We start from the raw sequence: 23,742 nt of genomic DNA, 5'->3' as shown, positions 1-23,742 counted from the left end.
CGGCGCCGCGCCTGGAGCGTCTGTCCCAGAGACCGGCACTAGAGAGGAGGGGGAAAAGTGGGCCTGTTTCTCGGGTGGCCAATCCACCGAGCCCGCGGTGCCCCAGAGGAGGCGCCAGCGCTAGGCCAGCGCCAGGCCGGGGCTGCCTGCTTCCCGCGGCAAAGTACAAATGCGCCCGAGCGCGGCGCCTGGCGCCCTTGGCGTGCACAGCCGGCCCGCGCGCAGCCTCCCCCCGCGGCCGCCGCGCCATCGCCGCCGCCGGTACCGCCGCCCCGCCGGGCCCCAGGACCCCGCGGCCCGACCCCGAGCCCAGCGAGCAGAGGGCGCCTGCCGCTTCTAGCCCGCACGCCCGGAACAGCCCGCCGGTCCCGCGCGCCTCGCCCAGCGCTGCGCGCTCGGTGGACCCCTGTCCTCTCCTGTCTTTCTTCTCCACCCCTCCCTCTCACCTTCTCCTTTGCTTTAATCGCTTTCCCCTCTTGCATACCTTCCTCTATCCCTCCATCTCTTTCCCTCCGTTCTCTTTCCACCTTCCTCTTATTCCCACCTTGGACCTCCCTTTTTGTCCTCACCACCTTCTTCTCGACCCTTCTCTGAATCTCCACGGTAGCAGCCGCCCTCCCTGGGTCTGTGCATTGCTTTGTGGCGCTGTGCCTCAGTGACCGCCTCATCTCACTTTCTCCCGACTCCCCCTCCCGGCTCAGCGCCTGGGGGCCTGGCCCTGGGAAAGGAAGGATGGTTCCCGAGGGAAGGGTCCTCTCCTCCTTGCTGGGACTCGCGCTGCTCTGGTTCCCCTTGGACTCCCACGCACGAGCCCGTAAGTAACGGGTGGGTGTGCTGGATGGCAGAAGAGGGATGGGAGACCCGGGATGCGCGGGAAAGTGCCAGGACTTGGGACCCCAGACTGTTCTGACAGCCATCCAGGGAGCACCTGTACCGGGAGGGTGGAGACTTCTCTGCGGACCAGTATGGGCTCATGAGTCTGGGAGACTGGGGGGAACTTGGCAAGACTCAGAGCCAAGGGGGCTGCAGCCATGGACCCGAGGAGGAGGGAACTGAGAGCAGTGGGAGAGAGGGCAGGGCGCTGTGCTTTTTGTGGGGGAGGGGCTATGCTTATTCCTAGTAGAGAGTCTGGTATGTTTGGCTGCAAGGGTGTGATGAAGACGAAGAGGCTATTGCATTTAAAGAGAACCAGCGGAAAGAAAGAAGAGCTAACTAGGAGAACTTTCCCATTGCTTTTCTCTTTTGATGCTCACAACACTCCCATGAGGTGGGTATTATCATTTGCATTTTACAGATGAGAAAACTTAGGCTGAGAGAAGAAACGCGCTCAAGTTTACAGAGGTAGTGAGCTATCCAAAGTCAGGACTCTCCAGTTCCAAATCCTATGCCTTTTTCCCCTGTGTCCCACAGCATGGGGAAGGAACCCTGATTTGGAGTTGTGAGACACTGGGAGGTAGCAGGGCACAGTGAGATAGACCAGGGTCTTCACTATCCCAGATCTGTTGAATACCAGCTGGTAGGAGGGAGGCATGGAGGGCATGTCTCGGAGCCTCAGTTTGCTAATCTATAAAACGGGAGTGAAAAATCCTAGGACTGTTCTGAGGATTAAATTCAAGAAAACATGGAAAGCGACCAGCACCAGCAACTAGCTGGTCCATGGTAGGTTCTTGAAAAACATGTTCCCTAATTCATGCTTTTCCAGTTAGATACAGCGTAACTGCAAACAGTTTATATAATCTCTCTGAACCTCAGTTTCCTCACTGTTTCCACAATAGGCTGGTGGACCTCCTCCCCATCTTCTGCCACTCTCTTGCAACGCTGTGAGGGTGGAAAACAAAACCAAAGATTCTCTTAAAAAGAAGGAAGGAGCTTAGTTCAAACCCTGACATACCCAATAAAGAAACCGAGGCCCAGGGCAGTGGTCTGCTCCAGGTTACACAGGGCGGAGCCTAGGATGAAACCCCAGTTTCCCAGCCTAGAGCTCTTTCCTGTCCACAGCTCAGCTCCCCCATCTCTGCCTTCTTTTGCACGTGACTTTCTGGAGCCGGCAGTGCTGGATTTTGTTTCATTCTTGTCTCTGATCATGAGGGCAGGCTGCATGTCTGGTCGTCTCTGGGCTGCCAGCAGCATGAGACTCATAGAAGTCCTTAGTAACAAGTCCTGAAAAGAGCCCAGGGTTGGTTCAAGTCCTGGCTCTGCCTCTTAGTAGCTGTGTGACTTTTCATAAGTGACAACTTCTCTGAGCCTCAATTTCTGCATCTAAGACCCATACTCACCTGGAACCCGAACACTTCATGGGAGGATTAAAGGAGGTGACTGTGTTAAGTGCCCAGCACAATGCCTACTACTCAATCAATGTCTCCTCCCCCTCCTGGAGCCCTGGAGGTTTCCTCCTAGTACCTTCCTGTTGTTTCTTAAAAGCGACTTAGCACAGGATGCCCTCCATGCCTGCCTCCCTTCCACTTGGCACATGGCTCTTAACCCCCAAGGCTTTTCTCCAAATTTCGTTGCCCTGGTTGTGTCTTAGAAAGATGTCCTAGAATCAGATCTTTCTGCAGATTGCTCATGTCCTACCCACACCTCTCCTTCTTGCCTCCCACAGTTTGTCAGCCCTCTACAGCCTTGCTTAGGTCACACCTCTTCCAGCAAACTCTCCGTGCCACCTGATGCACTCTGATCTCCCCTCCTCTGTGCCTCCACTGGCCTTTGGGCCATGTTTCTCACTAGGTGCTGCCAGTATTCCATCTCCCCTAGTCTGGAGCCTAGTTCCCGACGGGCAAGAAAAACCTCAGAGCAGAACTGTTGAGTTAATGTGAGGTGGACCGGTAGTCAGAGGGGTGTAAGATTCTGGGATGTCAAAGCCAGAAGAACATTTGAAAATCTTCTACCCCTCGATGTACCAATCCTTATAGTTAAACTGAAGCCCAGAAAGGGGGAGTGACTTGCCCAAAGTCACACAGCAAATTTATTAAAGCAAAGAACAGAGACCTGGATCCTAGTCCCCGATTTGTCACTTACTGGTTGTGTGAATTAGGACAAATCACTTTCCTTCTCTGAGCCTCATTCTGTGTAGTGCTAACAACCTATGAATCTAGAAACAATCCTATAGTCATTTGCCGAGGTCTTATTTGAAGTTCTCCTATGAAGACCCTCGTCTTAGTTTAGTAAGTTTAGTTAGTAAGATCTCGGGCCTGTTATAGATATGAAATCTCCTGGTGGCATCTTAGGTGCTTTCAGAAGTGATACCGACAGATGGAAATTCTCAGGCCCATGTGGTGTCTGACTCCTGAGGTGGCCCAGTCCTGCAGAATGCCTAGGTCCTGTGAACATGCGTGGCAGCTTGCTCCTTATTTAAAGCACAAGGGTATTCAAACAAAGGTTATTCTATCCTTGGCTCTATATCCAGTCACAGATTGAGCCTGGATCCTAGCCCAAACTGAATCTCAACTCCAGCCACAGGCTGAGGCCTAATCCTCAAACACTACCATAGATCAAACCCCTATTCCATTCCCAGCTAGAGCCCTTAGCCAGGGTGGGATCCCTGACCTGGTCACTGACCAGTACTGTTGCCAGTCCCAGGCTGAGCCGCATGCGTACATGATGTCAGTCGCTTTGGGCACCCATCCCTCCCTTCTGTCTGTGGAACAAGAACCTGCCTAGTACCTTGACTCCCTTTCCAGTGCTCTTTCTCCTATGTCAGCTCCTCTTCTTTGTGCTCTTTCCTTACTAATTGTGCCCTCCACACCCCCCTTTAAGGTGTCCAGCACACTTCTGCTTTCTCATCTCTCCCTCCAGCCAATCCTGATTTCAGCAGAGAGTCAGTTATCAGGTAAAAACATCGGCTGCTCTATTCTATCTCCAAGGGTTATATATACTATGGGAATCAAAGTTTTTGTTCCCAGGTGACAAAACCCCAGACCCCATAGGCAGAGATGGGGCGGGAAGGGAGCTCCCATGATATGATATGGTACAGAGGGCAAACTTGGAATTAGAAGGTCAGGGCTGCAGCCCTGGCTCTGTCACCAATTCCAACTGTGACCTGGGGCAAGTTGCCTTTCTCTGCCCCTGAGATTTCCCCAGCTGTAAAGTGAGATGGTTGGAGTCAAATAGATAATCATTGAGGACCATTCCAGCTTTAACATCCCATGAATCTAAGACTCTAAGACCCAAAGATGCTGTTGCCTTGGTTCTGAGTCTGCTCTGACCTTTGGAAAAGGGAGTTGGGAGAGTATGGGTCTGCAGCCTGGTACTCCTGCCCTGCCAGGGAGGAGTAGATAGATGGACTGATTCTCAGACACCAAGAGAAAGTGCCTAGAGGGCCTGGCACAGTGAGTACAGAGGGCTGACATCTGGCTCCAGTCAGACCCCTCTCTGGGTCTGTCTAGGAGGTTCTGCACCTCCTCTCTCCCACCAGTAGAGGTCTCTGTCTCACTCACTGGCTTGCAGGCTGCGGAGCCGAGCAGGGCAGCAGCTGTGCAGTTGCTCCAGCTGTTGCACCTGTTCCAGGACTGGCCTCTCAAGTTCCCCCAGCCGCTGGCCGCGGTGCCAGGCTCTGGGAGAGGGACCTTGAATCCCTTGGACTCCCAAAGAAGAGGACTGGCATGGGAGCAGTGCTGCTGGGAGGTGCAATGCAGAGATCATTGCAGGCATCCCCCTGCCTCTGGGCAGGATCCCATCCCAGAGAAGCCTGTTCCACACTCTTCTGTTGCAGTCAGGATTCTTCCTTGTGTCTCAGCTAAATCCTTTTGTTTGCAATTTAAAGCCATTTCTTCTGATCCTGTCTCTTAGGGTATGGGTTTTCCTATAATCAGCCTCCACCTACGCAGATCTGAAGACTGGCATTGGAGTTCATGCTGGCAAAAATCAATGACCTTAGACAAGTCCCAATCCCTTTCTGGCACTCAGTGTCCACATCTGTAAAATAGGGGATTGGACATCATCTCTCAATCCCTAACTTTCTAAGATTCTGTAAATCTATAAATGTATATGTCCGAGGCAGAATGGAATGTAAATAGGGTCTTCTATGCCCCCTGACATTTGCCAGGCAACAGAGCTGCCTTTCCTGGTTTGATGACTCTCTCCTTTGAGGTCCTTCTATGCTCCTGAACATCTGCCATGTGCCAGATATGAATTCAGCTTCAGGGAAGTGAGGGCCCTTTCCCTAGGTTGCACAGCTCAGCCACTGAGGAGCGAGGTTTTTACTTCTGATTCCCTTAGGAGACCTCCCCCATCAAGTGCCAGTGCCCAGAGCAGAGCTTATGTCTCAGAGGGGAGCAAGTTTGTTTGTGTGAAAAGGAAGCTATACATAAATAAACTATGGCTGATTGGGCACGAGGGAAAAGATGTGAACGTTCTCACATTCCCTCGCAGGCTGGCTCTCTCTAAGGTTTTTCCTGAGTTCTCTCAGGCTGGGGACAGGCCAGCCACAGTTCCAGCCCCAGCTCCACCTGGTGCCATTTTCGTGGTCTTATCCAGCCTCTCTTGCAGCCCAGAAGTTTCTTTCTTGTCTTTTCTGTCTCTTTTTGGAAGAATTCCCAGCCACACTACCCACTCCTGACTACTATGAGAGACCTTTATCGTAGCATGAGGGTTTCAAGGCAGAATGTGCATTGACCTTGGATGGGGCAGTTTGGGAATTTTGACTTACACGTAAAGATCATGGAATCGCTCAGCCGCATACCTCCCCAGGCTCCTGGCCTTTTTGTACATGGTGTTTGGTTTGGTGGGTAATTTGGGAGTTCAGATGATGGGAGATGGAAAGGGGAGGTCAAAGGCTAATTCCCGTTAGGTGGCAAGATCAAAGTGCCTTAAGGGATTTGGCTCTCATGTCACATCATGAATTTCCCTTTTTGTTAAAGCAAGAGGTTTCCAGGATTAAGGACCAGCAATCACCTCCTCTTCCAGAACCTCCCTCAACTCCATTCTTTCATCATGCATTCATTTGTCAAGTGCCAACTATGTAGCCTCTGCACGGAACACGGGAGATACAAAAATGAATGAGATCTGGTCCTTGCTCTCAAGAAACTCAGTTTAGTAAGGAAGAGGAATCCATTCAATAAGTATTTCTAATCTAGTATGATGAAAATTGTGACAGAGGGCTGAACTCAGTTCTGTGGGACCCCACAGGAAGGACTGGCCAGTGGCCCGGAAGGTTTGGGTGGCTTCACGGGGTGGCATCTAAACAGACTTTGGAAGAATGAGGAGTTGGTCAAACGTTGGAGATGGGGGATCACATTCCAGGTGGAAGAAACAGCGTGTGTAAAGGCACAGAAGCCTGAAGGAGTGTGGGTGGGGGCTGGATGGGGGGAGTGAGAAATTTAGCAAGAGGAGGTGAGGCTAAAAAAAGGGCCACCACCGAGAGTTCTGCTGGAAAAGCAAGTGGGAGCCTGCTCGTGACAGGCTGGGGTGACGTGATAACATTGTGACAGATACCAGAGTCTGTCTGATAAATGTTGCTACCTTGAATTCAGATTAGGTCAACCTGTCTCTACCTTGTTAACTCCTTCAAGGTCCAGGTCAGGCACCTTCTCAGGGAAGCCTTCCCTCAAGCCCCCATGCTTCCACTATTTTAGAACTTGTCAACTGTATGTATCATATCTATCTGTCTTCTTCATTAGGCTGTAAGCTCCTTGAGGGTGGGGAGGGTGTCTTATTTAGTTATGTACGAGGCCCATGGACATGTATGACTTGATATATAAAATGCTCAATCAGTGAATGAATAGCAGGAACTAATGTTACTATTACTAATGATAATAATACATCAAAACTAATGACAATAACATTTACTGCCTGTTGTGCTAAGAACCCCACATTCATCTGGTTATTCAGGCCTGAAACCTCAATCCCATCCTTGACTGCCCTTTCACCCACTCCACCCACATCCAGTCTGTCTGAAAGCCTACCTACTGTACCTACTTAGTGTTCCTCAAATCTGTACTTTTGCCAATCAGCACTGCTCCTGCCTTGGTCCAGGCCAGCATTATCTCAAAACAGACGACTGTAACAGGCCTCTCTGCCTCCATTCTTGCTCTCCAATCCATTCTCCATTCCTGCAGCCTCAGTGTTGATTCTAAAATGAAAACCTGACCATGGGCACACCCCAGTTTAAGGCCTTTCTGTGGCTTTCCTTTGCCCTTGGGGATCTCAAGGCCCTTCGTGAGCCTCTGCCTCTTTCTCCAGCCTGATCTCTGGCCTCTCATCCCTGACTTCCCATTTTCTCCTCCAGCCTTTCTGACCACTTTCATGGCCGTATCCCAGCCCAGATCTGTGTAGGTAGAAGTGGTGTTGAGGGAGTCTGGCTTGTGAGTGGAGCTAGGAGAGTGCAGGGAACCACAGGAAGCAAGGTTGATGAGGTTGAGACCTGAGAGATTTGACCTTAATGGCAGGCACCATGATGTTCATGCCCTAATAGAATTCTGGGAGTAGAAGGAACACCATGAGAAATGGACTATTAGGGAAGTTTGGGGTCAGCACCCAGTCTGCTTTTTGTCTGTTTGTTTTTAACCTACCATTTAATTGAGCATCTAATATGTGGCAGGCATTAGGCATATTACACATATTATTTGACTTAATTCTGCAATAACCCCCAAAGATTATTACTAACCTCATTGAACAGATATGGAAACTGAGGCCTGGAATGTTTAAATAGCTTGTCTAAATGCAGGCTGCAGATAAAAGCCAAAATCCAGTTTGAACCCCAGCCTATTGGACTCTGAAGCCAGAGTTTGGGAACTACATACACACTGGGTAAGGGGTTTTGAGGGGTGTGAGACCTGTCCCACTTTAATTCTTCTTTGTCTCTCTAAAGCCTGGAACAGGGCCAATCGTCCTCCACAAACAAAAACTTCCTCCACTAATGTCTTTTTCCTGGGTTAGACATCACTGGTGGGGCACGTTAACTCTGAAAGTCCTCCGAGGGAAGATGCAGTTGGCCCCTGAGTTGGAGAAAGAGATGATGGTGGGATGAGATATGGTGGCGAGGTGGAGAGAAGAAGCAGGGCAGGCCTCAGGCCAGGGCTGGAGTGAGAAGGCCACAGAGGACCAACAGAGAGTGGATGGGAAGGGAGGGCATATGAGAAACAGACTTTGCCTCCTTCTCCATGTCATCGGGATCGGCTGCACGGGCTGCCTGAACCTCATCCTAGCCCCCCTTGGAGCCCCTGAGAGCCTAGGTGTATGGGACCATCAACACATCCGAAATCATGGAAGCTTGAAATGATCGAATCTTAGAAGCACAACATCCTACAACTCCAGAAGCTTTGTGTTCTAATGAAACGTAGAATCTTAGAAACCTAGAACCTTGGAATCTTAGAATTTTGAAATCATGGATTCAGAAACTATCTGTGCAGTAAACCCGTGAAGATCCAAGTTCACCCCCACCCCTTATTTTGCAGATGGGAAACTGAGGCTCAGAGAAGGAAAGGAAGAGTCTTCCTCAACATCACACAGTGATTTCGTGGCATAAGGAGCTAGATCCCCTTCTACCAGCCACGTGCAAGGATGGGGCAAGTGCCAGGACTGTGGGGACGGAGGCAGCCTGAGGTCTTGGCAGTTCTTCCTCCTGCCTGGTTTTGGCGTGGCCTTGGGCACTCACCTCCCTAGAAGAAGAGGGAGCTCTGGGCAGTGCTTCTCACCTTGGAGGGCGTGGTGGGCCTGGGACTCCTGGGGTTGGGGGACGGCTTGCCAGGCCTCCACATTCTTAGCTGCTGCCAGGTCCGTCCCAGGCCAGGGCTGAGACATTCTCTCTGTCTTCATGCTCTGAGCCGGAGGGGAGGGGGAGGGGTTGCCAACTGGCACAGGGGCCGGGCTACAGGGCCGCCCCAGAGAAGGTGGAACAGGTTTTCTTCAGCAGCAAGCCTAAGACGTAAGGCCACAGCGGTGTTGCAATCGCTCCCTTCTCTGGTGGGGGAGGGACTGAGGAAGAAAGACATTATTCAATCCTCGGAGCATTGGGCTGGCTCTGCGGAGCACCCCAGCTGGGTCTGTGTCCTGCCCTCTCTGCCAGCAGCGGCTGAGAGATAAACACAGCTCATTTGATACGGGCCAGCCGGGGCCTTGCTGGGAACGGGATCTGCTGTCTGATCCCCCCTCTAACCATGCGGGGCTGGAGAGTGGGTGGGGAGCAAACCAAGCCTTGGCCGCCCCAGTGGCCACTGAAGCACAGACTCTGAGGGCATCACGACCGCGGCCTCAAATCCTTGTTTTGGGGAGGCCCAAGAGGCAGAGCAGAAGCAGTGCAGGGACCCAGGGAGGCTGGCCTCAGCTTCTCACAAAGGAAACTTTCTAAAGGTTCGCAGTGGCCCTTAGCTCCTGTCCTCTGCTCCAGGCCATCCCCAGCACAGAGCGGGGACTCTGGCCTCGCGGGTGAGCTGCCCTTGCTACTATACTGCTTTCGATGCTCTGTGATTCTGTGAGTTCAAACATCTAAGAGAATGATTCAGAAAGTGTGAGACTCTAGAAAGTGTGCAGGAGGAGGCATGAAAGGCAATCTCTAGATTCTAGACCAATAGGGGACCCAGAGAAAAAATAGTGAATGGGGGATGGTGGCCCGGGGGACCGAGAGAATAAACCTCTAGGCCCTGAGTTTGAGCAAAAAGCCATGGCAGGTGAGGTGAACTAAAGGGATCTCCGCTTGGGAACCTGGGGTCCTGGGTTCAAATCAATAGGTGGGTGGCCTCAGGCAAGTCACTCTGTCTTTGTGATCCTCAGTTTTCTCATCTAGTTTTCTTATAATCATGGTAACGATCCCAATGACCCTGCAAAACTGATTTTACCCTCTTGAATCTTGAACAGATGATATCGTCCATCTTGCAGGGCCATTGTTACCATAATTATCATAATAATAGCATTCAACTAAGTGTCAGGAATGGGGCTAAGTAAGCACTTTCCAAGCATTATTCAATTTCATTCTCAAAACACTGATGTTAATAAGATAATTAAGTAATTTATGTAAATAGAATATCATCAACAAATGTTGGTTCCTTTCTCCACATTTCAATCTCATTTAATTCAACACGTCTTTATGGATACTCAGCTTGTGCTGGGCCTCCCAGTTTCTCCCTGAAAGAGCTTAGATTATTCTTTGGATAATGGAGAGGTTTTTGTAGGAATGATAGCATCCCTTCTGGGTTGTAAAAATCATCAGGTACCTGTATGGAAGAGGGTTGGCAAGGATAGGGCCAGAGGCAGAGGAACACAGCAAGGGGGCCTCAACGCCTGACCTAGAGCCCTGACCTGGGGCTAGGTGCTGAGCCGGTGAGAGGTGAGGACATGAGTGTTCTAGACAGAGCTCGAAAGACTAGGCAATTGATGGGCTGTGGGAGGAGAGAAGGGGTGGAGGTCTCAAGAAAGAAGGATTGCAGGAGAGATATCTAACCCACATAAGGAAATAAACTATTCTAGTCATTCTTAGAAGCATTCATCTACATATTGACGACTGATACGCAGATTACAAAAGTAATCAAGTGATGTGCAGTCACAGTACCAATGACTATTTTTAAGGATATTTAAAAGTCAGTTTCCTAACAACCTTTCACTAGGCAGCACTTTGTTTTCCCAATTTAAGCACTTTCCATCAGAGCTCAATGAGATATAGGGACACGGTAGAGTATGAAAGCAAGAAAGCTGCTGTCAGTGGCTTTATTCAAAAGATAGGTCACATGGCCCAGAGAAGGGGTGTGTGTGTGTGTGAGTGTGTGTGTGTGTGTGTGTGTGTGTGTGCGTGCGCGCGCGCACGCGTGTGTAGGCAGGGGAGCAGCAGAGGGCAAGGGAGGGGAGGGTGCAGAGATGTAGTAAATAAATAAGCAAAACGGGACAAAGGAAAAAGAAGCAAGTATGATTATGAGGGCAGAAGGAGCACTGCCTTGTGAGTCAGGAGACTTTGGCTGTCATCCCTGCTTGATGACTGACTTACTGTGTGTTTTTCGAGGTGTAGTTTGGCCTCTCTGGGCCTCAGATCATTCATCTAATTATAATAACTAACATTTACACCACAATTTAAATCTGTAAAGCATGTTCACTGCTTAATCCCCTAACCACGCTGTGAGAGAACTGTTAAGGTTCAGAGAGGGACAGTGACATGCCCAAAGTCACACAGCAAGTGTGTGGTCAAGCTGATATTCAAACTCAGACATTCTGGCCCTCTGACTAGGAGAGCATGTCCCGTGGATTCTCCTTCACTTGAGTGGTCCAGATGACATCCTTCCTAGAGCCAGAAAGAAGGAGGGATGAGGCAGGGACTTCAGGCTGGAGCCTCCTGGGACTGACAAAGCACTGGTTGGTTTGCCAGGCCCAGACATGTTCTGCCTCTTTCACGGGAAGAGGTATTCCCCCGGCGAGAGCTGGCACCCCTACCTGGAGCCCCAGGGCCTGATGTACTGCCTGCGCTGTACTTGCTCCGAGGTAGGTTCCTCTGGCCACCTGTGACAGGTATGTCTGGGAGACCTCCAGTGAAGGCATCCCGGAGGGAGGGAGGACAGCCTGACTCTGAGGGTCAGGGGCACTCTGGAACTGGGCCCCCTAGAATCGTGCTCTGTCAGCAGCAACTGAGGGACTTGGGGCCACACCGCTTCACTACTGGGTATCTAATACATAGGCATAGATGCCTACTGTGCGCCTCCCAGAGATAAATCACACAGTGGGTCAGTAGCTGGGCTGGGATGAGGACCCAGGCCTCCCATCTCTCATCCAGCCTTCTTTCCTGCTGGTGCCAGCCTCCCTGTGCCCATGCAGCAGAAGACAGCCTTCCTGACCTGACCTCCTAATCCTTCCTTTCCTCGGGCTATCTCCTCCAGCCACCTCTCTTGCCACCCTGCCTTAGGATGCGTTCTCCCAACACCACTGGTCCAAGTATTTATTCTTTGCAGCTTCACCCAAACACCACCTCCACCAGGAGCCTTACTTGATCCCTCAGCTGGAAGTATTTTCTTCTGGGAGGCCACATAAGTTTCTCTGTCCCTTTCTCCTGATCACTGTTGGCCAAGTGAAATGGTTGTCTGTGTCTGTTAGTTACTGCCTCGCCTAGATGGAGCCCTGGGAGCAGGTCTTCCTAGGCATTCACTCATGCCCATTTCGGGGTCCTGCAGAAGGCTATACCAACTGGGGCAGAGACCAGATCTTCTGTTAACCTCTGACTCCCCCCAGCCCACCCCAACCCAGCACCCTCCACAGACCCTTGTACAGTCAACTGGGTGGAATAAACGAGATCCCCATGTGGTCCAGAATCCCCAGGCCAGGCATGGGGCTAGAGGATGGTGAAGGAGGGAGTGATTTAGAACAGGGGTCCCCAACCCACGGTACCGGTCCGCGGCCTGTTAGGAACTGGGCCGCACAGCAGGAGGTGAGCAGTGGGCGAGTGAAGCCTCATCTGCTGCGATGCTCCCCATTGCTCACGTTACCGCCCGAACCATCCCCCCCACTGCTCGCATTACCACCTGAATTAATATTCCCGCCCCCCACCCTGCCCCGTCCGTCCGTAGAAAAATTGTCTTCCACAGAACCGGTCCCTGGCACCAAAAAGGTTGGGGACCGCTGATTTAGGAGGCTTGAACCCCCTCGGCCCTGGCTCAGCTGCCCAGTCTCATTGGTGTGAAGTCTGCAGCTCTCTCTGTCCAGGGGAGGGTGCTGAGGGGAGGGAGTACCTAGCTCCCAGCTGGAGCCAGCCCCTTAGCTCCTCTCTTTCCCCGCCCAGCCAAGGCTGTGAGAGCCTCCCTTGTTAAAACAATCCTCAGGGTGGGAGCAGGGAAGAGCTTCTGAGGAAACACTGGGACATGGAGGTGGGGTGGGCCAGCCCCTCTCCTGACTCTGACCACTGGGGTCTCACTCCTCCTGGGGTCTTTCCCTCTGATTCCCCACTGCTTCTACCATGCTGGCCCCTGGTCGAACCTGATGCCAGTGGGAGCACAACCCCCCATCCCTGCTTCCCCTTGGTTTTCCTTAGCACATCTGAGGCCAATCAGCTTTTTCAGAAAGAACTTTGTGAAATATAGCCAAAAAACAGGAAGGAAACCATAACAGAAAATTCCAGACATATCATGCGGTCCAGTTGACAAAGTCCAAGTTTTGTGATCCAGTGGAGCTAATTCATTTCTCCCTCCCCAGAGTTCACACATACACAGTGTCCTCACCCCAAGGGGCTGCAGCCGGCATCCCCCCAATACACCCTGAATCCCTTCCTTCTCTCCATCATCACTGCTCCCCCCTAATCTAAGCCACCTTCCTCTCTCACCTAGGCTGCTATGTGAGCATCCCATGAGGTCTCCCTGTACCCCTTTCTAATCTGTCCTCCGCACAGCAGCTAGAAGGATCTTTTCTGAACAAGAAACTAATCATGTCATTCAAAAATCTCTTAAAACCCTCCAATACCTTCTCGTTGCACCTAAAGTAAAATTCAAATTGCCTGCTGTGGGCGCTATGTGATATGACTCTGCCTTATTCTCCAACCTCATTTCCTACCTGCACCAACACTTCAACTCATTCCGACTTGTTCCTCCACCCGGAATGTTCTTCCCCCAGATCTTCCCAGGAATGGTTCCTTCTCATCTTGCAGTTTATAACATAAAGTTGCCTCCTTATGAGGCTTTCTCTATGGCTGTTTCTAAAATAGTCTAACCTTGTTAACGCAATCACATTACACTGTTTTATTCCTGTTATAAATTTAACATCTGACATGATCTTGTTCCTACTTATTTATTTTTTATAGTCTGTCTCCCCCCGCTAGGGGGGAGCTCCGTGAGAGCAGAGCTCTTGTCTCTCGCTCACCGCTATGCCCCTAGTGCTCAGAAGAGGATGTGGCGCCCAGCTGTCATGCAGTAAACATTGAGTGAATGAGTTAGTTCCCGCCCCCTCCACCAGAGGCACTTTCATGGAAAGTGCACAGACCCTGCACAGTGCTCACCTGCTGTGTGTCTTAGGCAAACTGACCTCTCAGAGGCTCTTTTCTCATTTTGAAATGGTGGATAATAAATAGTATCTACCTCTAGGGTTGTTGAGACGATGAAGTGAGAGAATGCATTTCTCTATAACATAATGCCCATACCTAGTAGCCACTTCATAAATGGTAGTTATGACTTTCCTGAGAGGCACCCCTTGGCTGCAAGGCCTCCTGCCTTGCCCCTGCCCTTTCGCCCCCACAGCCTGTCTCTGCCTTACTTCCTGCTGCATGTCGCTCATCATCTCCACCCCTTGGTTCCTTCAACGCCAGAATCAAGAAAGAGATTCTAACTCTTCAGACAACACAGTTCCTCATACTCTACCCTGGTTTCTCACCTGAGGGGCTCCGTTCACCCTCTGGACATTTATCAAACACCCCTGTGTGCCAGGCCTCAAGAAGGCCCCTTCTGGAGCTCAGACCAATCCTGTGGACTCTAGGATGTCCCTTAGCACTGATGAATCCTTGTCATCACTTCTGGCCATCTGGGGAAGCGGTGACCCCAGAGAGACTAAGGCCTGCTCCAGGGTTCTCCATGGGGCAGGAGGCTGCCTTGGGAGAAGTGTTTCGGGGGCACTCAGCTGGGGCTGGAAACACACTTGCCAACTCCAAAGTTTAAACAAAGCTGGCTCCATCTGACTAAGGAAGAGACCATCTCTTCTTCCCCTCTTGGCTCTCATTCATTCACTCATTCGTTCATTCGAACTTCAGCAGGCACTTGTTTGGAACAAGGCCCTGTGCCCACAATTCAGAGAAGAATAGAGTGAGGCTTGGCCCTTGTTCTTGGGAATTCGCGGCTGAACAGAAGAGACAGATGTAATGGTTTGTTACAACATGGGGCAACGCCCTGACAGCAGAGGGAGAGGAAAGTGTGGGACGTCTGTGACAGGCTGACAAACTGCCTGGGAACATCTCTAGTGGTGGCCTCTCCCTCCAGTTCTTCTGTTTCTGCTCATCTCTGTGAATGCTTCTCTGCCCCTTCTCTCTCGTTTGCTGTATTTGAAAAAGTCCAAGATTTCAGGCCCTTCCTCTGGTACCAATCCCAAGGCTTTGTGTGGGATCAACCACACCTCCCAGAGATTTAGAGAGCGGATCACAAAGCCCTGAGTCTTCTCCACATCCTGTTTCTAGCTGGGTCCCCATCCCTGTCACCTCCCTTTCTGTGTCACACTCCTCTCTTAGCCCTGAGGCTCAGGTCCAGAGGTAAAAGAACAAAGCCCTGGAGTTAAAAAAGCACAGAGTCAAGATCAATGTTAGAATAACCCAGCTTTTTACTTGTATTTCTCAAATACCACAAAGGGACACAAAAGATCTGTGTGAATCCAGGCACACGGTGCCCTCCTCCGTGCGGGGGAGGGACACGGATGGGCGAGCCACACAAATGAGGAGGGGAAGGGGAGAGACTGGACACACAGAGTTTATCACTTTTATCCCATCGCAGGCTTAAAACGAGTACAGTGCCCTGCAGTTGGGAGGGGGTCTGGGGAGAGGACGGTGGGAGACAGTGGCTCCTTGGAACTAGGACTGACCCCTGTGTCCCCTTCAGAGTGCCCATGTGAGCTGTTACCGCCTCCACTGCCCGCCTGTCCACTGCCCCCAGCCTGTGACCGAGCCACAGCAGTGCTGTCCCCGGTGTGTGGGTAAGTAGCCACGCTCCTGCCCTTGTGCCAGCCTCCCGCTTGCCCACTGACCCTTGACCCACTCCTGACACAGGCCTCCAGCTGAAGGAGACCCCTGGAATGAGAGGGGCGGTCTGCAGACACCAGAAGTGTTAAGACACCAAGGTGCTCAGGGGAAGACATCCTCCATGGATCCCCAAGGAGGGCTGGGGTAGCCACAAACTTCTCGTACATAAGTAGCTGTGTTTGGCAGGAAGACAGAGAGAATGTGGAAAATAGCTGAAGGAAAATGGGCATATGCTTGGCTTGTTGACGACACACATGGTCTCCTATCGCTCTTGGGCTGGCCAGAGCCTGAGTGAGTGGACGTGCCTTGTGTAAGTGCAAGTGAGTGAGCTGGGGCTGGGAGGCCCTGCAGCGTCACCCCAGGATCAGCCCAGGATTACCACCAGGGGCTGGGACTGGCCGAAGGAGTTGGAGTACATGTGCTCTGAGATTCCTCCCAGGGCTGGGGTTTAGGGCTGCTGTGTGCCATGATGCTAAATGTCCATGATTTTAAGAATCTGCTGGGAGCCTCTGAGACTCGGATTCTAGGAAGCAGAGGTAAGAGAGAGGAGAGGAGAGGTGGTCTGAGAAGAAACTGGCAGAACCAAGTGGCAAATGAGGGGCAGCCAGTGGGGAGGCCAACTCAGAAGGCAGGGCCACGTTGAGAGGCGCATCCACGCTTCGTAGCGTTAAGGTGATGCGTACAGCTGATTCACTTCGTTGTACAGCAGGACCTAACACAGCACTGTAAAGCAATTATATTTCAGTAAAGATGTTAAAAGAAAAAAGTTCAGTTGGGTGAGAAAAAGAAAAAGAAGATGGTGAAGGGAGGGAGGCTCCAGACTCTGGAATCATGGCTCTCCTGGGGAGCTGGGGACCTGTATGGAGGATGTAGGTAGAGGGGCTCCTTTTCCAAGTGGGACCCCAGTAGGGATCTGACCATGACTCCAGCTTGGGTCATAGTTTCCTGATTCTGGATTCCCTAGGGGAGCAGAGGCTTTGTGCTTCATCCCGCCTAGTGAGGGGGCATCACGCCTCCTCCCCAGCTGAGGCTGACCCCGGGACTCCCGACCACGCCTTGCGGACTGTGCCTTGGCCCAGACCCCTTCTTCATCACAGGCTCCTCCCTCCCTCTCTCTTACCCAGCCTTGCCCCTTTCCCTGCCTGGTCTGCGTGTTCTTCAGCTCCTAAGACTCAGCTCAGCCATCAGCCCCTTCAGGAAGCCTTCCCTGACCACCTGAGTTAGGGGCGCCTCCTCTGTGCTGCCACAACTTCTGTGCTTGCATCGCCCTAGCCCATACCACACCAGTGTCACTGCTTGGGACCTGTCTCTACCCAGTGAGCCTGTCAGTTTCCTGATGGGAGGGGCCGGGTCTTATTCGCGCTCCATTCCCATTGTGTAGCATGGCGCCTGGTGCAGAGAAAGTGCTTAGTAAGTATGTCTTGAAAGAATGAGCAGGTTGTGACCACCTAGAGGGGTGGGATAGGGAGGGTGGCAGGGAGACGCAAGAGGGAGGAGATGTGGGGATATATGTATAGGTAGAGCTGATTCACTTTGTTATAAAGCAGAAGCTAACACACCACTGTAAAGCAATTATACTCCAATAAAGATGTTAAAAAATAAAATTAAAAAAAAAAAAGAATGAGCAGGTTCCCCCTGGACAGGAGGCTTACCCCTCTACCCAGCAGGGTGAGGACTGGCTAATTGGCAGGTGACGGGGAGGGGGCTCTGGTGGCCAGGGAATGGCAGGAGCTGACGCCAAGCTTACACAAGCGCAGTCCATATCATACCAGCTGACTCCACTAGGATGAAACTCCATATGGGACCTTGTCTCGTTCACTGCTGTATCCCCAGCGCCTAGAACAGTGCCTGGCACTAGGAGGTGCTCCACGGATGCTTATCGAATGTTGAATGAACTCACACAGGTCCCCACCGAGTGGGGCTCAGTGTACCTGAAGCCTCTGGCCTTGCCTTCTTGCTCTGATCAGCGCCAGCTCTGAAACTGAGGGGCTGAAAGGCTATGGGAGGGAGTGACATAGTCAGACATAGGTGTCCCGGGGACCTCTTCGTTCACTGATAGGAGGTCTGGCTGGGAAGGCTGAGGCCAGAGCTTGGTTTAAATGATAGCAAGGGATAGGATACAAAAATTTCAGAAAAGTGCCCAAGTTAGTTCTGGCGAAGCTTTTCAACCGTTTTCTCCTTCCTCCTTCCCCTTCCCACCTGCAGAACCTCACACCCCCTCTGGGCTCCGGGCCCCGCCAAGGTCCTGCCAGCACAACGGGACCACGTACCAACATGGAGAGATCTTCAGTGCCCACGAGCTGCTCCCTTCCCGCCTGCCCAACCAGTGTGTCCTCTGCAGCTGTACCGTAAGACCTGCTACTTCCCTTTAGCACAGGCCAGTGGTCTGGGCCTGCAGAGCACAGTGGTGTGGACCGGGGGGGTAAGGGGAATTGTTCCTCCTGGTCAAAGGACAGTGAAAGTGAATGGGCTCAGGGAGAAGGGAACATCTGGGACTTGGAATGTCCTGCCTTCCTCTGGGCTTCCGCACCCTCCTAAGCTGCCTGGTCACCTTGCACTGACATTTGCCATTACTGTGTCCCCCAGTAGACTCTGCACTCCTTGAGGGGAGGGGATATGTTCAACTCATTTCTATATCCCCCACTACGCCCAGCTCAGGGCCTGGCACACAGATGTCTATAATGATTGTTGAATGAATGAGTGAGTGAATGAGTGAATGAGTAAATGATCAGTTATCAATCCTGGGGCACAGAGACAGAGCCAGACTGCTTGCAGTAAATGCAGTTTAATCTGAAGCTGCTTAAACTCCCCTGCTGTGGTCGGAGTTGGGCCTAGGGACAGGCAGGGCTGAACCAGCAGTGTTATCAGGGGACAGAAACCGAAGCCAAGCAGGGCCTGAGCTGGAAAGTCTTCCCCTCCTCCTCAGGGTGGGTTCTGGGCCTGGCCCTGCTGCATGTTTGCAGGTGGCCTTTGGCATGTCACCCTCATCCTTGGGCTTAGCGCATCTGTGCTTTGGTGGGAGAAACTCCTGCCCTCCTGATTTCCCTACTACCTGACCATCGAACTTCTCTGGGCCTCAGTTCCTCTGAGTGTGTAAGGGAGTCTGACCAGGTGATCTCCAAGGTCCTCTCCATTTAAGATAATAATCTGTTTCAGTGGTGATGAGAGGATAAGAGACCGAGACCCATGTTTCAGCTCCAGCTCTGCCATGGTTCCCTGTGTGACCTTGAGAGAGTCACCTCTCTCAGGCCTGCCTCCCATCTTTTCAGTGAGAGGATCTCACCCCTCCAAGAATCTGAATTTTAAGGTATCTGTGCTGCAGAGCAAACAACTTAATAGTAACAAGAGTGACCACTTAGAAATCAACTGAGAGAATGGTTATTTTTGCAGGGCCTGGGCCTCTTGCAGTGGACTAGTACACTGTACCTACTAGGAAATGCCTTATGTTTATATACAGCATCCCAGTGGCCCTATGAGGGGGTTATCACTATTCATAGTTTTTAGATAAGAAAACTGGCTCAGAGCAGTTAAGCGATTTGCCTGAGGTCACACAGCTAGTTAAGTGGCAGACTCAGAATTCAGACCCAGGGCCATATAATTCCAAACCCACATTCCTTTACCTGCACTGTGTGGCTTCCTGTGAAGGGATGACCACCTAGATTAGCAGGGGCTGTGGGAAGAGACAGAACTGATGGTGGTGGGGTGGTAAGAAGCATTCTTGTGACCCCTTGTCTCCTCTCCCTGGATACTTGGGTCTCCCCTTCTTTCTTCTGATCCCTGTTTATATGGGAGTGGTTTGAAGGATCAGAATCCTTACTTCTGAGACTCACTGGAAAAGGAATAGGGAAAGGACTCAAGGTAATATCACTTCCTCCCAGGTCCACATTGTGCCTCGCAGTTTAACAAGGGTTTTCATAACCATTCCCTCATTTGATTTCACAACCCAGATGGGAGTGCCCCCATTTCACAGAGGAAGAAACTGAGGCCCAGAGAAGAGAAGTGACTCACCTAAGGTCATCTGGCCTCTGACTCCCAGACGGCCCTTTCTCCTGCAGTCTTGCCTTTGCAGGCTGCATCCTGAAGTTTGGGAAACCTCGAGTTTCAGTAAGAGCAAGATGAGCCCAAGTAGTCATGCACTCATCCCCTCCTCTATGCTGGGCTCCCTGTTCTAGGCCAGGGGAGAAGGACACTGATAGCAGTAGGAAAAGCCTGAAGACTGGGTTCTAGTCCATTCTGCCCAGCTGTGTCTCTGACGTCAGAAGGTCCAGGCCCCTCCGCAGTCCCTCCTCATCTGTAGGATGGGAGAATCTCACCTCATTGGGTTGCTGTGAAAGCCTAGGGAGAGGCTGGGTACAAAAACACTTTAGAAGCTGAAGGGTAACGGTTACCTCAGGGCCTGGGTAAGAGTGGGAGGGGTACAGGGACCCCGCCTCTGAGATGGCTGGGCCGTGCCCAGGACACTCTACTGCTCCCTCCCTCCCCACCTCAGAGGGGACCCCAAGGCCATTTGCCCCCGCCCCGGGCAGGGGTTCTCCCAGCCCCAACACTGGTCCTCAACAGAGCTCATCTCCCAGCTCCTGTTTGCTCTGTCTGTCAGGAGGGCCAGATCTACTGCGGCCTCATGACCTGCCCAGAACCGGGCTGCCCTGCACCCCTCCTACTGCCCGCCTCCTGCTGCCAGGCCTGCAAAGGTGAGTCTGTCCCTAGATCTGGCAGTGCCCGCCCATCCCACCGCAGGGACCTAGCCATGGACTGTTAGGGGGGAACCTCAGGGAACACCAAGCATGTAGCAAACCATTCTCTCCTCAGGGCGGTGGCTTAGCTGCAGCCTCTAGAAAGCTAAGCCTGTGTCAGAGGCTGATGTGCATTATTTTTTATTGCAATCTCAGGGAGCAGGAAGGAGGGGAAGGGAAAGTGAAGCAGGGAGGGAGGGAAAAACAACACAGGAATGTGTTGGGGAGCTGGCCTTTGCTTGATATCAAGTGTGACCTATTGCTCTAAGTGACCTCCTGCTCCTCAGAAAAGTCTGGAGGTGATAGAGGAGGAGGTGGAACTTGCCCACCTGCCACCAACTCTCACTGGTCAAAGATTCACCCCAAGGCGGGGTGATTCCCTCACACTCCCCAGTTGTGCTAGGCTGTCCTGGGAGCGGGAGGTGGGAGTGGGGCAGGGTAAGAAGTGGGGGCAGAGACATGGAGGAGGTGTGGCACGAGGGCACCCGCTGGCAGAGTGAGTCTGAGGGAAGTTGGCTGGAGCCCATGTGAAGGGGGTATTGCTGCAGTGCCTGCAGTGAGGGGACAAAACCCCTGCAATCAAATGAGGCCAAGAGGATCAGAAGAGGCACAAGAGAGGGGTCTGTACAGGCAGTGACCGTGTCTCTTCCTGTCTTCCTCATGGCAGAGCTGGGCACAGGCCTGGGCTCACTGGAGCTCAGGGCACCTGTGTCAAGCAGAATCCAGGTAGCATCTCTGTATAGCACAGAGAGAGGCAACACACTGACGAGTGCGGGGCAAGCAGCTTGGGCAGAATGAAGTGCACAGATGGCCGGACTGTGCCCTGTGGGCAGGACTTGAGGAGGGGAGTGCTGCACTATAGAACGTTTCCCCAGATGTTGGCACTGTGGAAGGGCACCGGGCCAGGAGCCAGGTGATCCCAGTTTAGTCCTGGTTCTTCCAGCTAATTCCTGCAGATTCCTTCCCCTCTCTGGGCCTCAGCTGTGCTGTGTGTGCACTGAGAAATTGGCCTTGGTGATTTCTAATGTACAGGCTGATTCCAACGTTCTGGATCTTTGAACCCAGAATGCTCAGTGGTAGACACTCTGTATGTGAGGCAGGGGTGAAGGGGAGAGAATCCCACTCAGGGATCTAGGAAGCTGCAGGACTCCAGAGGGTTTTGTGTGCTGGTAGGGGATGGAGGAGTCCTAGGCTTTTCCAGCTGGAGGGGCAGAGGGGCTAGAGGGCAACCACGGGAGGGTATGGTGTAGACCAAGTCTGGTGACTTCATGCGTGGCTGGACAGAGAGGCTGCCCGGGGGACTGCAGCTAAGCAGGCTGGGATTCAGAGCCCTCGGGCCATCTGTGACGACACTGAACAAGATGCTCTGGCCCAGCCAGGTGGTTCAGTCTTAAGTGACCAAGAGGCCAGTGTGGGGAAACTGAGGCAGTGGCCCAGTTGTAGGGACTTCATCAACCTAAGGGTGAGGCGACGCTGTAATGAGAAGTAGGAATAAGGCCCCACTGGGGCAAAGGGACCTACTGGTGTGGGGGGCTGCAGAAGTGGCAACAGGCCTTGGAGGGGCAGAGCCTAGAGGTGGTGGCCTGCAGGGCTCTGGCCCCAAGGCTGAGGAAGCAGAGGCTGACCCAACTCCCTTTGGGTTTTCAGATGGGTCAAGTGAGAAGTCAGCTGAAGAGGATGCCGCGCAGTCACACCGTGGGGTGGTGAGTACACAGCTTTCGGGACAGGGTGGGGAGAGGAGGGGAGGGCGCTGGTACCCAGGGCCTAGGTCTCCTTGCTCTGGAGCAGGCAATACCAGTCGTCGCCCTCGTTTCTCATTTGTCCCCTGGGTCAGCTCCGTTAGCCGCCACCAGGTTCCAGGCCCTCTCCTTAGACTTCCATCCTGGCTCCCACCGTGGGCTGGTGAGTCAGGAGGGTCTGGGATAAAACACCACACAGGGCAGGAGCAGGCCCCAAGCTTCCCAGTTTCCTTCCTGGAAAATTCTGACGCTGTTCCACCCAGAGCCTGTGTCTGTCCTTATTCAGGCCGCCTCTGGGCAGCATGTCCCCCAGGGGAGTGGCCTCTGACTTGGGCCAGCCTTCCCCATCTAGCTCCTGAGGTACCAGTTCTTCGTCTGGGGCTACCTCACTGTTGCTGGCTCCATCTTGACCCCTCTCGATCTTGGTCTAGAGTTAAGATGAGCTAACCTGCCCAGCGCTCTCTGGTCAGAGAGGAAAGAGGTGGGAGAATGGGCCCGCACACTGACTCACGTCCCTGTCTGCACCTGTGCTATGTCTATGATGTGAAGAGCTCCACCTGCTCTCTCATCCTGGGTCACCTGGACCCTGGGGGACTCGAAGGGGGGGTTCCCCTTCCCAGAGACTCCCCGGGGGTCTGAACGAATGCACTCTCCCTTCTCCCCTGCCAGCTCACCCCCACTTCCCAGGCTGGGCTTTGTCTAGCGGGTGCTGGGCCACGGGACCTGACCATGTCATCCCCCTTCCTCCCCATCCTCTCCCCAGGAGGCAGCTAAGTGAAACCCACCAGACTTAGTCCCAGGCCCCGAGCAGCTACTTACTGACTTGCTGGATGCCGTGGGCAAGTCACCAATTAGGGGGCTGGGCTCTTCCATTCCTTTCTGCCTCTATTCTACTTGACAAGCATTTCCTGGGTGCCTCCTGTGTGCCTCGGCCTGTGCTGGGGCCTGGGACACAGTTTCCACTCTAGGAGCTCTTGTGGGCTCAGTCCAGCCATCAGAGGACAGACTCAGAGACTGTACAGTCAGAAAGGGGCTGCAGAAGAAGGCATGTGAGTGACTCAGTGTCAGTGACGGGGTGGTAAGCTCTGCCCTTTGCCCCCAGCCCACTTGCTCCTCTCCCACGGCCTGGAGCTCCCAACCCCCAATCTCTGGACTGGGGAGCCCCTGCCCTGTTAGGCTGCCTTCACACACACACCCTTTGTTCTCACTGCCAGCCCTCCCAAGACCTGATCTGGAGGGGTGGGGTCTCGGGATGTTGGATTCCAGGGACTCAGGAAAGGAGGCTCCCAAGACCCATCATCTCCGGACAGGGCCTGCCCTCAGCCCTCCTGCCTGTGGGATTCCGGGGCCTGGTGGGATCTTCAGAGGCCCATCCCCTGTCCCATCACCTAAATCTTCTTGGACAAAGAAGAATTTCCTGACTCTCATCCTCACTACATTCTCACCTTCCATTTCTTACATATTAAGTTCTCCAGGTCCCTGATCACTTATGTCTCCCAGATCAAGACCACAGTACCCTTGCCCATCTCAGCCCCAAGGCTCTGGCTCTGCCAGCCTGAGAAGGGCTCAGTGGAGGCTAGATTTCCAAACCACTATCCTCTGAGAGTTTTCAAAGGCCTGGGAACATCTTCGACCCCATCCAGATCTTCTTTCTACC

General features: G+C 52.6%; 1 protein-coding gene across 3 annotated transcripts in view; it reads left to right on the top strand.

Annotated features, from left to right (window-relative positions):
* Positions 1–262: 262 nt before the first annotated feature.
* The window catches only part of CHRDL2 (chordin like 2), a 31,844-nt gene continuing 8,364 nt past the window's right edge, over positions 263–23,742 (top strand). The window contains exons 1-6 of one of the 3 annotated variants that reach the window (XM_060303698.1): positions 263–814; positions 11,288–11,400; positions 15,474–15,567; positions 17,819–17,961; positions 20,211–20,304; positions 21,994–22,049. In XM_060303698.1, coding sequence (XP_060159681.1) covers positions 733–814; positions 11,288–11,400; positions 15,474–15,567; positions 17,819–17,961; positions 20,211–20,304; positions 21,994–22,049 — 582 coding nt within the window. In that variant the 5' untranslated portion in view covers positions 263–732. The remainder of the gene's footprint in view (positions 815–11,287; positions 11,401–15,473; positions 15,568–17,818; positions 17,962–20,210; positions 20,305–21,993; positions 22,050–23,742) is intronic. The other 2 variants (XM_030836082.2, XM_060303699.1) reach the window with 2 other exon arrangements.

The sequence above is a fragment of the Globicephala melas genome, chromosome 8 (assembly GCF_963455315.2).
Source record: "Globicephala melas chromosome 8, mGloMel1.2, whole genome shotgun sequence".
Classification (NCBI taxonomy): Eukaryota; Metazoa; Chordata; class Mammalia; order Artiodactyla; family Delphinidae; genus Globicephala; species Globicephala melas.
This window is presented reverse-complemented; position numbering and strand designations above follow the sequence as displayed.